This window comes from Poecile atricapillus, chromosome 5, assembly GCF_030490865.1.
Source record: "Poecile atricapillus isolate bPoeAtr1 chromosome 5, bPoeAtr1.hap1, whole genome shotgun sequence".
Lineage (NCBI taxonomy): Eukaryota > Metazoa > Chordata > Aves > Passeriformes > Paridae > Poecile > Poecile atricapillus.
The window spans coordinates 5,373,916-5,391,232 of NC_081253.1; the positions used below are offsets into that span (position 1 = coordinate 5,373,916).

Genomic DNA, 17,317 nt, shown 5'->3' on the forward strand with positions numbered 1-17,317 from the left:
AAGCTCTGTTGTCCTGAAATGATTGCTCAAGGAGGATGTGAACCTTCCAGATCTCTGTTGCTTCCTGCTCATTTCCCATGGATTTGTCCATCCATGAGATGATCTAGGAGAAGACTGAGCGAAAGAGAGAAAAGGCAAAGATCCAGGGCGCCTTCGCACTCGACAGAATTTCACTTAATTAAGCTGAGGAAAGAACTAGGATTAAATGAGGTTTTCTAGGTCTAGGAAGAAGTAGATATAGAAAACATGAAAAAATAAATTGTCCTTTAGTCCTGCTTGAAGCTTCATTAAATTTAAGCATTAGAAAGTCACAGAGAGTGACTTAGAAAGCGCAGTGAGTTGTCAGATATGATGATGGAACAAAATCTAACCCTTGATATTCCTCAAGGCTGGTGCCCTGGTTTCAAAATGCTATCCAAGCCAAAACCAGAAGAGCTGGCCAAAATGGGATTTTAAGAAATTAAGGGAAGAAGATGATCACTTAACCCCCTGCTCTGCTCACACTCTCAAGCCCCATAAGGTTGGCTGCTGCAGGTGTTAGAGATTTGAAAAACAAAATAGACATAACATCAAATGCACATCATTATTACTGCTAATTGTGCATATATACAGAAAACCCCTAATTTTTAAACAGAAGCAGTGAACAAATTTTACTCAGTGGGCAAGGTACCCTTCCTGCCTGTCAGCAGTTTGTGAAAGCTTTATTGCTTTGGTCATGTGGGACTGCAAGCCCAGATTTCATTTCTATAAAATTCCAGCAGAAATGAAAAATAAAATTCTTTCAGAAGTCCATAAAAAGGGCCTAAAAGAGCTGTGACACCTAATCTGTGTTGACTCTGGGTAATGCTACCTAATGGCCAAAGCCTGCTGCTGTCCAAAGGCTCTACACCACCAGAGACCCCACTGAGACAAGAACACACAAGCCTAAGCATGGAGAATAAAGTCCTTACACAGAACTTTGATCAAAATATAAAAATCCCTAAGCCAACCAAACATAAGTAGAATGTCTTTAATCCCCTGGAAAGAACATTCCTATGAGCACAGGAGAAATTGGGAACTTTTTATGGTGAAATTTATGGAGATACACAATGAGAAACATTTGATTGCCTGTAAGGAGTTGGATTATATGAATAAAAATCAATATAATTCCATGAGTTAATAACTTCAGTGGACCTGCTGACTAGAGAGACAAAGGGCATACAACACCTTGATGGCCAGAGAAAAAACAGGTTTTCCTGCACCTTTAGTTCTTGCAAGATAAATTACAGTGCAAGAGTTTTGCTGTTCGCCTCTGTTTTTCCAAAAATACCAAAACAAAAGAAACAAAAGAAAATAAAATAAGGTATGATTGAGCGAAAAAGGAATACATCTCAAAGTTTTAATAGCAGGTGAAAAATTATAAACAAGTGGAGCTGCAAGCCAGCTGGGAAGCAGATGATTTTACTTTAGGGCAGGTTTGGTGACAACAATAAAAGCTCATTCTTGATGCTATGTTTATGTCTCAATTCCCCAGAAAACCATCAATAATCTAATGAGAAGGCAATGCTATGCAGCTCAAGTGACAGCACCACTTCACCATCAAATCTTTACAAATGACAGCAAACAGGCGACAGAAACAAGAACTTGTGAGAGGTTCCCAAACACCCCTGCAAGGGAAGCAGCAGCTCAGGTGCATCAGTGCGAGGGTAAAATGTAAGAATGCGAATGAGGCAGGGAGAAATGCCAGTAGAAAATCTGAGAGAAGGCTGACTCCAGGATTATTACTGGATCTCTGAGTGTTCAAAGCTCGTTCGTTTTTCATCTGCATTGTCAACAAAATAACACAGATCCATGCTGTTTATTATTTTGGCCACAGAAAGCAAGAACAACACCACTTGCAAACAGAAATCCTTGAAAACGATCCCAATCACAAAATCATTATTTCTTTCCCCATATACCTGTACAAAGTTTGGGGTGGAATGGGAAGCAAGATGGAATAATAACTTAATTTTATATTTCAGGAAACTGAAGAAACTCCCAGGATTTGTTAGTGGTTCCTAATCACCATAGAGACCCTAAGTGGGATTTTTCTGTTCCTTTAGAGCCAACTTAATGTGAACACAGTCAAAAAAATCTTTCTTTGCATCTGTAGGTGGTCAGCTCCTATTGAGGCATGAAAGGACTTTATTTTCTCAAACAACTTCCCATGCAGGGATGGAGAAATATAGCTGGCACATAAACAAGGTTCAGCCTTGGAACTTGATGAACTTCTATTCCTATTATTTTTATTTGCACTGTAGCAGTGCCAAGACAGTTGAGTCTCCCCTGTGCTACAGTGCACAGGAGGTCGTGTAAACAGAATAATTGACACTTCTTGATGCAGACAGCTTCCTGTCCATTTCTGCTGCATATTCAGCATCATTCAGCCAAGTTTGCAAACATTTCTACTTGGATTCATCAGGATTGTCATTATGCCAAAATTGGTCAGACACTGTTTAAAATCAAATCTCTGTGTGAAAAGCAGTGCTTGCATAGTTTCACCTTTACATCACAAAAATCAGCCAAGTGGCTGAATTTTATCTTGTTACTTATGGTGTTCCTTTGATTTCTGTAATGCCCTTGTCTTAAGATTTGAAAGACAGCCCTTTGCAGTGAAAATAGAGCATTTGAAGGTGAGAAGGAGAGTATGAGAGGGACCAAGGGAGAAGTGACTGTTACTGAAACTGGGAACTTTGATCCAACATTGTCTATGGTGGCATGTTACATGTCTTTGTATGATACTCAGAGAAAGAAATTACTAATCTAATCAGAGGGTTACTTATTCAGTATTTTCCATGTGATGTCTAATAATTTCCCAATGCATCACCAGAAATCAGCATCAGAGGAAAGCAGTCTGATGCCAGGAATGTGCTAATTGAATAATGGAATATAAACAGTCAGCCAAAATTTAACGAGGGAAGGAAAAAGTTAAGCCTAGCCTTGCAACACTGTGTGATGTCCAGTTTCAATAAATGAAGCAAGAAGCAAGAAAACCATAACAAATTAGCTCGAGATGGCGCAGGAAAAGGGATGTGGCTTTCATGCTGCTGTTCTTTTTCTCCTCAAGAAGAAGCAGGCATGGGAAGGAGATGTCACTGGCTTTTTAGGCAGCTCAATCTATAGAGAGATTTCAGTTTGAGTTTTCTACCTTGAGATGCTGTTTTAACTTGAAAGGACTAGTGAAAGCTGTCTGCAATGCTGAAGCAATGAGAGATTATGTTGTAGGAGATGAATAACAGTGCTGTTTTTATCATCCTGTAATTAATTCTTCTGTGAAAATTTTATTTTTTGAAGGAAAAAAAAGAAGATTTCTTTATCCTTAGACCTTTTGTCACAATAAAGCTGGATATCTGACATGGATCAAACCTTCCTGTACCTGGTGCTATGTCTTGAGGCATGCCCCTGGATTCTCCAGAAGCTGTCCCAATCTCCTTGTGTATTCCTACAGGGAGAAAGGGGATGCCTCAATAAAAGTGGTCTGGGCTAGTTTGTGACTGCCCTCAGGGCTGTACATCCTGGGACCAGCAGTAGCCAAGTTTGCCCAAGTGCACAGAGACAGCAGAACCTGAAGCCTGGAGGAGTTTTAAACAGCATTATATTTGATTACTCCTCCTCATTGCTGTTCAGATAGTGATTTTATCTTTTGGGTCACCCTCCCCTAGAGGTATTCATTAAATCACTCAGAGTTGTGAATTTGAATATCAGTTAAGGGATATTTAAGGGGTCTAAAATCAGCAATAGTCAAGAGAGATTGTTTTGGATTCAGATCCTGTGGCAACCTATCCACCAGTACTGTGGCTCAGTGACATTTTATGAAGTTTTCAAATGTTGATTTTAAATAGAAACACTTGGGTTGTTTTTAAAAATCTGATAATGTTGTAAGGTTTACCTTCAACCAGACTCTATCAGGCTGGTTTACAGATATATGAGGTTCACATAGAAGCAGAAAAGTGCAATAGAGGTCAGTAGATGGCTCCTCATACCCTAAAGCCAAAATGGTGAAATTCATGGGGTTCTTCAGTACATGACAAAGATCTCACATTAGGAAGACAACAAAAACAGCAGCAAAGATGTGAAATGCAGGGGCAATATTAATTTCATTTATGTGCATTTTTATTTAACATGCATAGCTTTCCATGAGGAGTAGTCTCAAATTCAGCACTTCTGGAGCCAATAACGACAGTAATAAACAGTGTGATAAAAGCAGGATGAAGTGAGACAGTGGGGAATTTGGCTGGAACATGAGTGACATACCCTGTAATGAGTGTGCAGCTGAGAAGTGAGCCTTTGTCTGCTTCAACATTCAAGCTGAACGATAAACAGGGAACCTTTCCTGATTATTAACTTCCCCTTTGCTTTGCTACAGGGCTTACTTGTCAGGAAGACAAGAATGAATGTGAAGAGAGTCCTTGTTTTCCTGGAGTGTCTTGTTTGAACACCTTTGGATCTTATGCATGTGGAATTTGCCCCACTGGGATGGAAGGAAATGGTAAAACTTGCAAATGTAAGTGTTTTACATGATTTATTTTAATAGATGGGAGGGAATGGGTTCAATTCTACTACTATAATCTCTAATCGAGTATTTTGGCACTCATTTCAAGTACAGACCCTTGAATGTACAAAACAGACCATTGTCATGTTATATTAATGGGGATATATGCAAATTGCTCTGCTATTTTTCATTTCGGTAGAGAACGAACACCACAGCATACAAAAAAGTACTTTACAGATAGATCATTTGCCAAGGGACACTCTGCACATTCTCCACTATTTCACTCCTAAATATACACCCATGAGTGAGTGTTTGGGGGGCACCTCCAGGGCTGATTTTTGCTTTGGGTGACAGCTGGTAGGAGAGGAAGAGAAAAGTCAATGTGCTAATCCTTTCCATCCTTTCTCCACTTTCCAAGGTGTGCTCTCATTACAGGACACAGCCCAGAGATGCTTGGCATGAAGTCATTCCTCAGATCCCAGCTAGAAGAAAAGGGCCATGAACAGTTTTAGATCTGCTCAATATTTGCTTTTAGAGCCACAGACTCTTTATGGGGGAGCCTACGGTGACTTTGTACTCGGAGAGCTTCCCAGTGCACTTGACATGACTCACACACACTCTGCTTCTTTCAGTCACATAGACAAAAGCCTTCTCCAAAACTATTTCTATTTTTAACCAGAAGGAGATAAATAACACCTGAAGACATTTTCACTTGTTCACTGGTATTTCCAAAGAAATCCAAGAACTGAAAAATACAGATATTTACTGTGCAGCCATTAACATTTCCTCATATTGACTAGAGAAAGGAAAAATAAAAAAAATCCATTGTAAACAGACTGAGTAGTAGCTGCAGGACCCTGGCACAAGCAACACTGCCTTTGCCAGATTTGCCAAACATCTGTAGATAAAGTTTTCTGTGTTGTATCATTTGGCCACATTGGTTATTTCAAAGTGGTTTTGCATCTGTTTCACAAATGAATATTTTAGTGGTTAATTTGATCCACGAAGGAAGAATATAGCAAATAAATTGCTTTTGAAAAATATTACATTTCTTGCTTTGAATTTTTTTAATTACAGAAAAAGAAAAAAATCTGTTTCTGAAATGCACATTTATTAGAAAGAATAAACCCGAGGGTTTATTTGTTCCCCTAGGATAGGATAAAAATCATTATTTTTAGCTCTGATTCAGAGACTCAACATTTCTGCTCATAACTCCCTTGCTTAAATGAGTATAATGGGAAGGAGGGAAGGTGAGCTCAAGTAGTTCTAGAGCTCCTAAATTGAGCAAAAGCTCATTGCATTGTTTAATATATATAGAGTCAGAGTTTCAGGCTCTGTTAAGAGCAGAGAATATTCAAGAGACCCAAGGCAATAATTTTTTAATTTGCAGTACTATCCACGTAGACTTTTCCCCTAATTCATTACCTTAAAATTATGCAGAAAATTACATTTTTCAGAGTCTCCTCACTGCATCCACATGCATTTTAACAGGTATTTGGACACACACAAAGCTGGCAGCTGAACTGACTGAACAAACACACTCACCAGAGTTTCAGAGAGAAGGAGAGGCTTTCAAGGAGAGGCAAAACTCAGAGCACAGCTCCCAGGGTGAGGTGTAGCATCCCCATCCAAGGAGCAGTGCTGTCAAACACTGCTTGACCTGAGGCTTTCCAAGTGCCCTGAGCCCAGTGAAAAATCACAGTGCATATTAAGACTCCCAGACAAGCAAAATTCAGAAAGCTTGCGCATAATAATTTTTTTCTATACTTGGTTGAAGCTTTGCTTTATCTGCTTGTTGGCTTCCAGAGTAAACTTGTGCCAGGTTACCTGATTTGTTGTTGCTGTGGCTTTTTATCATCAATCACAGCTCAGCTCTAACACCGTGTTTCCTGTCTCTGTGATATTTTCCACAGCTGTGCTTGCTGCTGATGTTACAGAAGCTTTAAGCAATGGCAAAGGTGAATTGAACAGGACTAAGGTTAAGCAGCCACTGCAATCCTTAGAGGCAAAGGATTCCCCTGTAATTAAGAATTTTAACATAAGTGATGGACACGGTAGGTATACAAGGATGTGAAATCTTTTTCATTTGAGGCAGTTTATGTATTCAGAAATCATTGATTTGAACACCTTAACAGTAAATACAAACAAGCTGTTTAAAACACTAGAAAATTGGAGTTAGAAAAGAAACACTCTTAATACATCAGATTGTTGCTGAACAATTTGACATGGAAGGGAGGCATTACAACAGGAACAGTCAGAGTGGTCAGGCTTAATTAGAAATCACACCACTTCTGAGGCAGGGCAAAACCACTCCAAATTGTTGTCATCAATGGAGAGCAAGATGATAAAAGTGGCAGCTTATGCCAGCTTGCCATGACCAAGTGATGCTGGTGTTTTATTTCAGTATTTAATGGGCAGTCACTGAATTGTCACTGAGTTTTAAGCATAAGTGAAGGTCAGCTCGAGGAATGAACTTATCTGGGGCAGTAGCTTTTCCCAGAGGTGCAGCACTCTCTGACATGGGTGTGCACCTGCACAATGCTTGTGTTGGTTGTGCTCTAATGAGTGTTGCATTTTTAATTGCTTTTCCAGTGAAAGCAGGCAGCAAAAATTAAGATTGGTCATATCTGTTGTACAATGGCATATGTAAAATAAAGGGTTTTCTTTTTTTTACCCTCTTTTTTTATTTTTTTATTTTTTAATATGTGTACCAGGCCAGCCAACCCCTAAGCAGAACTCTCCTCTTGCAGGTATCCTGTATCATGATACTGTAGGTAAAGTGCAAGAATAATGCAGAAAATACTTGAGAATCATGATGGAGACCTCACTGGAGGCAATTAAAAAAATATCTACAATCATCATTAAGATTGTATTCATCATCTGTTCTCTGTCTTGGCACTATTAAATACTTCACAGGCAGTTCATATACACTTGCTATTCAGTGACATCATAAGTGGTAAAATATTATATACTACCAGAGTGGTAAATTTTGCACACAGTCCTAAGATAATTAAAGCAGTTTCCTGTAATACAAGGTTTGACGCATTAAGGATGATTTCCAGATCAGAAATATATGTACTTCACAGTGTAACTTCCAAAGTAGGGTATAGGTGCTGTAAGGTTTGATAATTACCTTCCAATTATAAAAGACCAAAAGAATGTCAAATAATACCTTTTCTCACTCAATTAATCTTTCACTTATGCTGAAAATTACAGTTTCTATATTTTACATGATAAATGCCAAACCATTTCGAGTAATAAACTTGAAAACATGTAATTAGAAGACTAATAAATCTTGCTTTAATGAGAAACAGCTGTTCTGTTACACTGTGCCTACAGGACATTCTCATGTTTGGCTCAAGGTTTGGGAACACTTTGCATTAATTAGATTTTAAAAGAATAAAAGCAGTTATAAAGCTTTAGCTGGGCTCAGGCAGTCACTGCTAAATTTTAGATATGCATTTCAGCTGAGAAATTATTAATTTGATGCTTGAACTGCCTTGTTTCTGGCCGTGCAGGTGTGTCACATGTCCCCAGCTGTGCCAGGAGGCCGTGTTTCCCTGGAGCACCGTGCTTTGACAGGAAAGCCCCTTACGTTGGCTACGTCTGCGGCCGCTGTCCAGCAGGGCTTGTTGGAAATGGTCGAATCTGTACCAAAGCCCCCAGACCAGGTACTTTCTATTTATTTAGAAGTTTAAAAAGGTTTTGTACAGTGAGGCAGTGTGAGCTAGCATGGCGTTACAACACGCTGTCCTCTGGAATGAAATTCTGCCGGCTGTGTTCTGTCACTCCCACCTGAGGAGCAGCTGGCAGGACTTATTTCAGGAATACCTGGCTCCATGAGTTGAAATCCAATAGATTAACCACCTCATTTGCTACTGGGGGGAATTCTTCACATCAGGACTTGTTCAAGGGTATGAATCACCACATCTGTATTCCTGCCACAGCACTGGCACAGGAATGCAGTACTCGTTTCCTCCTCAGTAGGATCAGAACTCAATACATGCCAGTATCACCCAGCCCTCCTTCTTTCCGAATTCTTCTGCTGCAAGGCATCTGTTCCACAAGGTGACCGGTGAGGACAATAATAAACAAAGTGTCACACAAGAACAACCGTACCAACAACTGAAGACAACAGATAATTAAAGAATTTCTATAGTGTTGGTCATAGCCCGAGCAATAATCTTCCTTGGGGAGCTCTGAAAATCAGCTGCTCCCATTAATCTCTGAGGACTGAAGAGAAGGCCTCATTATAAGAGGTCTTCTGCTGTGGTGAAAGAAAAGCTGGGTCCTGACCTCAGGCACAAAGTGGCAATGGCACAGCAACTGCTGTCCTCTGATCCTGCTCTCTCTCAATGATATTCCCATCATCCAATGGATGGTTCCATAGGGACAGTCTGGATGATTGTCCCCTTTTTACTGCACAGACTGCACTGCCAGGAGTATTCATGTTTGTTCCTTAATAACAGTAGTTTTCAGGTTAGATTCCTTTAAATCTTTTTCCTAAGTATTCAAGACACAGTGGTTTGAAACCTGTCAAATTGTTCCCTGACCTCCTACACTTGACCAACCCCCCTTCACTTCCCATTCTGTATCCAAATCAATGATCGTTACCTTGGTGTTATATTTTAACACACTATATCAAAGTGGAAGCAATTTTACTGCTTAGTGTAGGTATCATCCAATCTCTTGGAACTATAAATTGATTTTAGCCAGTTCTCAGAATCTAAAGGTCACAAAAATAAACTCAACATTTTTCTCTCCCTAGCAATGAGTATGTACAAAGTATTACTTAGTCTGCCAGCATCACTAAGCCAGCTATTGACTCTTCTATAACTTGGGGAAGCTGTAAAAGTGGTCGAGGAAGAAAAAAAAAAAATCATTGTGCATATAAATAACTTTTCTGTTATTGCCCAAAGCTGCGCCTTGTCATTAATGGGATAATGGGATACACACTGTGCACCCCAAAGGTCCTTTAAATGCTGCTGAGCAGAACAGACATTCCACAGCTGCAGGTATTGGTACAGTAAATCAGGCACACTTACACTGTGCTTATATAAACATTAACCAATAAATTTGTCTGTGTTCTGGAAAGGGGAGTGCAGAGGGAAGCTGCCATTTGGTGTGATTCATACCTGTCATATACAACCCCAGGCAAAGGTTTAAGAAATATCCCAGGTATCGGGATCTGAAACAAGTACATGCTTCCTTCAAAAGTGAGCTGTATATCAGAGGCCGGGGGATTGTTTCACATTTTTCTCTTGAATATGCAAACTGAGCCAGGACTTCATGCTGCAAATGATACCAGCTTGAACACTTCAGGAAGGGAATGAAGAGGAATTACTTTTTTTGTTGCAACAGAACCTTATATTCATTCCTGTGAATTGTATCACAATAGAAGCGATGAGAATCTTGTGCCTCAAGGTTAAATGAGAGCAGTCATTTGTTTTAATACTTAGAAATTAAAGCAATTGTTGCAGCTGTATGAGTGTCCTTAATTATGGCCAAAATGATGGGTTTAACTTTCCTTCCCAAGTGCTTTGCCAGTAGAAGCAGAAGTATTGTATAGCACTGTTGACTAAAAGATACCAGACAAAAAAGAATTGACTTTCAATTATATCTATGTAGAGTTGTGGATTATGATTATTGTGAAATCCTCCCTGCTGGAATAATAGCTTCTCTCCCTTGTAACTTATGCCATCAGCCTTCAAATGAAACAGAACAAATCCTCTTCAGCTTGCTACAGTGCTCGTGAAGGTACTGAGATTATGTGCCACTTCTTTCCAACTCTAGTAATTTTAATCTAAAAATACTCCTGCTAATCCCTATTTTGTACTTTTATTGGCTGCTTTTGACATGAGATTATACTTAATTGCAGTGATTTAAGGATTAAAGGATAAGTATTTCTTCATACTGAAACCACAAAAATTACCCAACTGCCTTTGTAGGCTGCCAAGGAGAAAAAAATTCCAGAAGAAAATTGTTTCTTAAGTCAGTGTTTGATGAGCTGCACCCAAAAAGTCCTTTTTTGATTTATAATCAACAAAGTACCATTTCCTCAGCATTCATATGTGATGGGCATTCATCTGTTGAAGTGCTTGACTTACTGCAAACTATGTAACTCTAAAAATAAGTTTCTGAGCTACATTTATCTGCTTTAAAAATGCAGGGCCTCATTCTGTTCTCACTTACATATTTTACCTGGCCTATATCTGTAGCTTGTACCACTTTAAATCAACCAGACTTGGTTGCAATTTTTCGTGAAGTACATCAGAACAATCTTAAGGAAAAGCCAGTATGGAATTTCACATATATAGGGAAATAATTTATTTAAAAAAAAAAACAACCATATTCTCCTATCAGAAACAAAAAGCTATTCTTGTCCCTTTCAGACTCATAAAGCAGGTATCCTACATTTATTTAAGAATTTACAAGTGGAGTCAAAAGTCCCTTAAGTCTGCTGGCATTGCAATAAATAGGAAAGCCTAAGGAATTTAAATCTATCCAGGCTTCCCTGGGCACATTTCACTTTTGTATAAAATATCTGTTTCTTTTTTTGCTAGAAGAGGCAGATCCATTAAATCAAACCACCCAGTATCATTGGTCATATTCCTGGCACAAATAAAATGAATATATCCTAATGGGGATGCTGGTGATGTTCCTGCACACAGCAATATCAGCTCTCGTCAGGCGCTCTGGGTATTTCTCCAGCCTGGTTTCATCACTCACAGTCACACAGATACCCATCTGTTTGCACTTTCTTTAGCAGGTTAGAGAGGTTGGTGTCATCACAAAGGATTTATTTTTTAACTATTAGTAAATCAGCAATTTTACTGGACAAAGCAGTGCCACATCCATCACCCATAAAGGATTGTTTGTTCAGAGCCAGCTCTTTCTGCCTCTCCTGGTTTAGGCAGCTGAAGATCAAGGAAAAGGGTGATTTTATGATCTCTGTACTCGAGTTCTGCTTTCCCATTCAGAGCACCACTGCAAGATCTCCTGTCATAGCAGTTAATTTGCAGTATTGTAGACATTTGGCACTTGCTATACTTTTGTTATTTGTTATGTTTACGTGCTCTGTGCTTCACACTCTTCCAGTATCTGCCCTGTGCATCTGAATTCACTTTGATTTTACATCAGAGAGACCTCTGTCACCTTCTCATTTGCACCACTGTCAGATCAACATCAAGATGTGGATTTAAAAGGAGAATAAAATGTTTTGAAGTAAAAGAATGTGTGTGTCTTTAAACATATGCTGCTCAGTCAAACACCAGAGGAACATATTAACGTTAAGTTTCACGTTCTTAAATTTTAACTTGGAAATCACTTCTGTCATTATTAGCACTCATCATTAATCACTAACCATGAAAAATAAATATCCCCAGTAAGAGCTTTGGTCACTAACCCAAGGTTTCACGTCTGGAGCTAACTGCAGGAGTAGGGACTTCTCACTGAACCAATCAAATGATTTTGTTTCAAGAGATGACTGAAGAATGTAATAGATTCCTTTCATCTTTTATCTAACAGAATTGATGAATTTGCATTAAAGAGATCAAGGCCCAGATTCCAGTCTCACTTAGCCCAGTGTAAATCATGAGTGATTCCACTGAATGAGTAGCATTACCTTAATGGACTGAGCTGAGCACAGTTCCTGGAAGACACAAAAAACCCTGTTAAGGCAGGCACATCACACACAGGACTTTTAAATATGAGATTTGTGCGTACCAGTAGGTGTAGATAAAAGGCAAGCACTGCTCAGCATTCAGAGAGTGCTTTGCAAAGAGTAACTAACCCATCCTGACATGGTTTATGCAACGAGTTACAAGGCCTACGTGAAGGCAGGGATGTAGGTGCTGCAGCCATGAGCTGTGAAGTTGCCTGAGATCCTTGCAAAGACAAAACAGAAACACTAAACAGTAAAGGAAACTCTGATTTGCTCTCAGCTCTCAGCTCTCAGCTCTCAGCTCTCTGCTCTGACTGTGGGCTCCAAAACTGGGAAGCATTAAATGTCAATGGCTTCCAGCTCCTAGATCTAACTCAGGCCATGGAAACTCTGTCCACAATTCATTTTTGGAATATGTGGTGGGAGTTGCTTATCCCTTCCATAAACACCATTTCAGTGTTTCTAGCTGGTGTATTTCAGGACAAAATGTACTTTTTTTTTCAGATGGACTAGTTATGATGCAATGATGTCTCCTTCAAGGGATATGTGATGAAATGGCAACTGAAGTGGGGTTAGAAATGCCACACAAAGACATTCCATATAAATTTGGTCTTATGAAAGAGTCAGTTTTGCAAATGGCATACCAGTAATCTTCACATGAGGCCTGGAACAGCCTGGCATTTTGGACATAAACTCTGACCCTTTCCTGCCCTCTTAGTCTGTAATTGCCACTGGAAATCCACTCCTGTACTTGTCAAGACAGAAAGGGAATCAGAGAGAGTCTTTCTGATGTTTTTCTTCTCCTTAAGGATACCTCATAAAATATTAAGTATTTTGAGAAAAATATCAAGAGACCTGTACAGTATATGCTATGACCCAAACATAACAACCAAAGTAGGCACAGTGGGAAGAATATGTTTAGATAATTTAAAAGATAAATGGTCTCCAGCTTCACTGATCCATACACTCTGTCAATCCAGAACTTGTTAAGTGCTTCCAATACAGATGATATATTTAGGAAATGATGTAGCTCAGCAATAGAAGACCAATGAAGCCCAAGCCATAAAACCACTAGGGAAGAGGACTCAGCTATATGCCATGAATAATATTTACATTCAATCAGAATATCAAGTACAGATTACATTTCTCTCCTACCAAGAATATGCCACCTTTTGCTTAAGCAATCACTGGGCCATCATGACTTTTAAGTGATAATAACAACTCAGTCTCCAACAAATAATCTACACAGGATACAGGCTCAGTAGTTTTTTTACATTGACAGAGCAGAGCAAGATTATCTTCTCTTAGAATTTCCAGGCTCATTTAATCATCCAGCTATAATAGCACACAGCTTTTAAAGGGAGCCAACCCTGTTTGCACAAATTTGACAAGATTGCTGTTTTGTTAAAGGCACTTAAAGGCCCCTTTAGAACTGGAAGTAGCTCAGACTGGACCAATATCATGGCCCCATTAAAGCAACATAAGAGTCTTTCCACTAAGGGATAAAGCAAAGAAGGATTTGAAGAGAAAGGAGTCGTAAGCAACACAAAACCCAACACACTACAGGGTAGGGGGTAAAAATGGGTGTGAACTATACAGACCTATCATGGTCAGGACAAATTTAGGACCGGTTCCTAAACATCTTGCTGGTTTTGAACCAAGGTATATAAAGGTACAGTAGCACCCACTTCACAAGATTTTATTTCAGAACCAGGTGATGTCTACTGCCAAGTCATGTGAATTTTGCCCCAAATATCACATATCACATGAATAGTGTTGGTTCATTCCTGGAGGGATACAGCAGCAGCCAGAGTTAACACAAGGCAACCAATCCTCTGGGATGGAGGAGAAAATCATTGCCCAGGCTGATAATATATTAGATTTAGAATTTCAGAGAATCAGAATAACAATGTTGGAAGGGACCTCAAAAGATATCCAGCCCAACCTTTGTTTTTTCAAAGAGAACTAGCTAAGTTCTTTTGTGCCACACCATCTGAAATCTTACTACTGTAATTCCTTACCTTTTGTTTTCTAAATTGCTAAGAGAATATAGGTACTTGTCAACTCAATTGGTTGAAATTGTGGAGAATTCCATAAAAGCATGATTTCACTGAGAGTATTTATACATGCTTACATGATTTTAAAATAAATTCATTACTGGTTCCCAGTAAGGCATAGTTCATTTTGTGTCTTAGCTTTCATATGTAAAATAACTCAATTTTTATATGTTTACAGCACAAAACAACATAATTATTGTTTTAGACCATTTATTTCTTGAATTGAGTAAAAGAAGTATTTCAGTAATTTATTCTTTGCTATTTCTTTGCTGAAATACTTTGAAGTATTTCAGCTATTTTTTTCTTTGAAGAAATATTATGGCTTTTCTTTTGAAGAAATGAACTTTCTTTATAATCTATTATTACTCTTCTAAAGGATTCTACATAGATATTTCAGAGAATTAGACAGGGATGCTTCAGAAATGATCTGCCTTAATTTAGCCTATTTTGTATATATCTATCAACCTGTTCGTGCCGTGAGAGAGTCTCAAGACCCATGAGGGATCATCAGATAAGAACAGAGTTTCTATTAATTTTTCCATCTCTCTCAGTTCTGAGAAGTAAAATATACTGTCAATTCTTGAATAGAAAATATAATTTGGTTCCATGAACTCTATCTTAACACCACCTTTGTAGCTGCTGAAATAATGCAGTTTCAGGCTCCAATAATTGGAGGAGGCAGAACACAAAAGAGGAGAGGTAAAAGTTCAGGCCCGAAAGATGGACAAGGGATAATGAAAGGAAGAGTGATAAAACAGCTATGAGGGGATTAAGTGGGTGATCCAGGGTGTTTTGAAACACAACCACACTTCTCCTTGGCTTCCTGTTTTCTTGGCTGGGTATTCAGAGAAAAGCACAGGAAGAGCACTTCTGAAAACAGCAGCAGAGAAGAGGTATATAAAGATATAAAGATCCAAGGTATATAAAGAGCACGGAAGGAGATCTGGCAACAAAGCAGTGAGAGGAGCACGGCTCCTGTGCGAGGGGTGAGAGCACATCAAACATTTTGAGTTTTTTCCAACCCACAGGAGGGAAGTTTTCAATTAAATCTTGAAATAAACTGGAAGGTAGAAGATGTGTTTGAGAAAACACTGTTTGTAAAAACATAGCAGGTCTATAAACCTCCACAGGCAATCAAAAAATAAAAAGATACTGATAAAGGAAATTGTTGGTAGAGAAGGGGGGAAAAAAAATCTATGTATGGGGAGCATGCTCATATCTTTGCAATCAGCAATTCTTACACCATTTTTAAAATGCTGTCTCTGGTGACCGTGGTGGTAAAATTTGTATTGAAAACGTACAGAAAAAAAATCACAAAATAAATAAAGAAAACCTCCCAACAAACAGGGTCTGAAAACAAAGTGCTCAAAATACATCATTTTCCTCAAAGATACATTTTTCTGTCATTGTGTTAATCACCTTCCTACGCTTTGCCTGTATAAGATGTCGTGTCCCAAGAATCTTACTTGGAAAGCAGATCCACATAATAAGGGGAAATGTAATGTATTAGGATAAATTTCATATTTAAAGCTGTTTTTTCATTTTCAGAATGGAGTGTCATTCTAGGACTCCAGCCATGGCCTAATAATACTCTTATCTACCCAGAAGACTAAAATAGGAGCTGATCATTTAAATCTGTGAGACATCTGACTTAAATGAATATAAACTAAGGCAGTATTAGTGCCACAACTCTTTGTTCTTCTTAGTTTTTTCTGTCATGTAATCTTCATAATTACTCTTTAATTAATCTTCACAACCTCTTTAATTTCATAAAAGTTTTTTTTTTCCTTTCTTAAACTCTAAATCACAATGTTTTCTATTGGAAAAGCTTTACAAATAGAAAAATATTCCCTATAAAAAAAGAGCTATACCTTAGCAAAATCTTTCTTAAAATTGTTTTGTATTTGTTCAGTATGAAAGGGACAATCTTTATGTATTTCTTGACGTATCATAGATAAGACTGAAAATTTGTCAAGTAGTTGATACTATCATTTGTATGTTCATGAACTGTTTCTTTCCTTGCTAACCATCTCAGAATCCCCATTTTCTTTAAAGAAAGCAGTTAATGAATGGAGATGTAAATTATATTGCTCTAAAAACCTTGAAGCAATGAACTGCACAGTGATGCAAAACTTATAAATTACTTTTAATGTGACTTAAGCAAACTCACTACCTCACATTCAGGTAATATTTTCTTGTATACTCACACAGGTTTTCAACATCCCAGAACTGGAAAAGGACCTCCCTTATAGCAGAGTCTAGATCCCCTTGCATTTGTGGGAATCCTTTACTCTGAACACAGAAAGACTCATAAACAAGGTTGAGTGGGTGAGCTGACTGAAGATCCCAGGTTTTCTCCTCCCCAAAAGTGTTGTGTTACAGCAGAATGACTTTGTATTTCATTGACACAAGACAAATTTGCCTTGCAAATTCTGAATGCTGTTAGAGAATTGCGTATGTGCAGCTGCAGCCACATTGGCAAACAGAGTCTGAAGGAGAGGAGTTGTTATAATCAGAAGTGGCTGAGTGATGCAGAGACCACAGACTATTCCCTGCTGCTCATGATTTTGGTAGGTGAAGGGGAAGAAAATTGCTCGCCAGACAGCAACATCAGCGACACAATCTCATTTTCTATCAGGCTGAAAGAGCTCAGGGACAGTGAACTAGATGTTCACCTTTTAATTTCATCATTAAAGCATGGAGTGAGTAAATTTACCCATCACAGAAGTGGTGGTTTGAGATCACAAGGACTGAATACTCCTGTACAGATGGGTACAGTAGTGTGACTCCTTTGCTCTGTGCTGAGCTGTGTGGATGTGAGGCACACCAGGTTTACAACACATTTGATTTTCCACATTTTTACATTAAATAAAAGGATTATTAGGTCAAAAATTTAGCTCCTATCTAAATTTACACTAATATCCCAATCACAATGAGCTTTTGAAATGTTTTTGTTGCTACAAAAATAATCCTGGATATAACTCTTTGCAAAACATGGGAGGTGAAGCTGTATTTCACTTAAAGGTGGTGAGGAATTCATTCTGGGAGTTGCTGCTTGTGATTGTAGGAGAAGGGAAATGGTGACTG

At 38.6% G+C, this 17,317-nt stretch overlaps 1 protein-coding gene across 4 annotated transcripts in view; it reads left to right on the top strand.

Moving 5' to 3' along the window:
- The window catches only part of LOC131579915 (von Willebrand factor D and EGF domain-containing protein-like), a 170,403-nt gene that overhangs the window by 104,627 nt on the left and 48,459 nt on the right, over nt 1-17,317 (top strand). For all 4 annotated transcript variants that reach the window (XM_058840489.1, XM_058840491.1, XM_058840492.1 and 1 more), the window contains exons 18-20: nt 4,385-4,522; nt 6,424-6,564; nt 8,029-8,181. In XM_058840489.1, the coding sequence (XP_058696472.1) occupies nt 4,385-4,522; nt 6,424-6,564; nt 8,029-8,181 (432 nt within the window). The remainder of the gene's footprint in view (nt 1-4,384; nt 4,523-6,423; nt 6,565-8,028; nt 8,182-17,317) is intronic.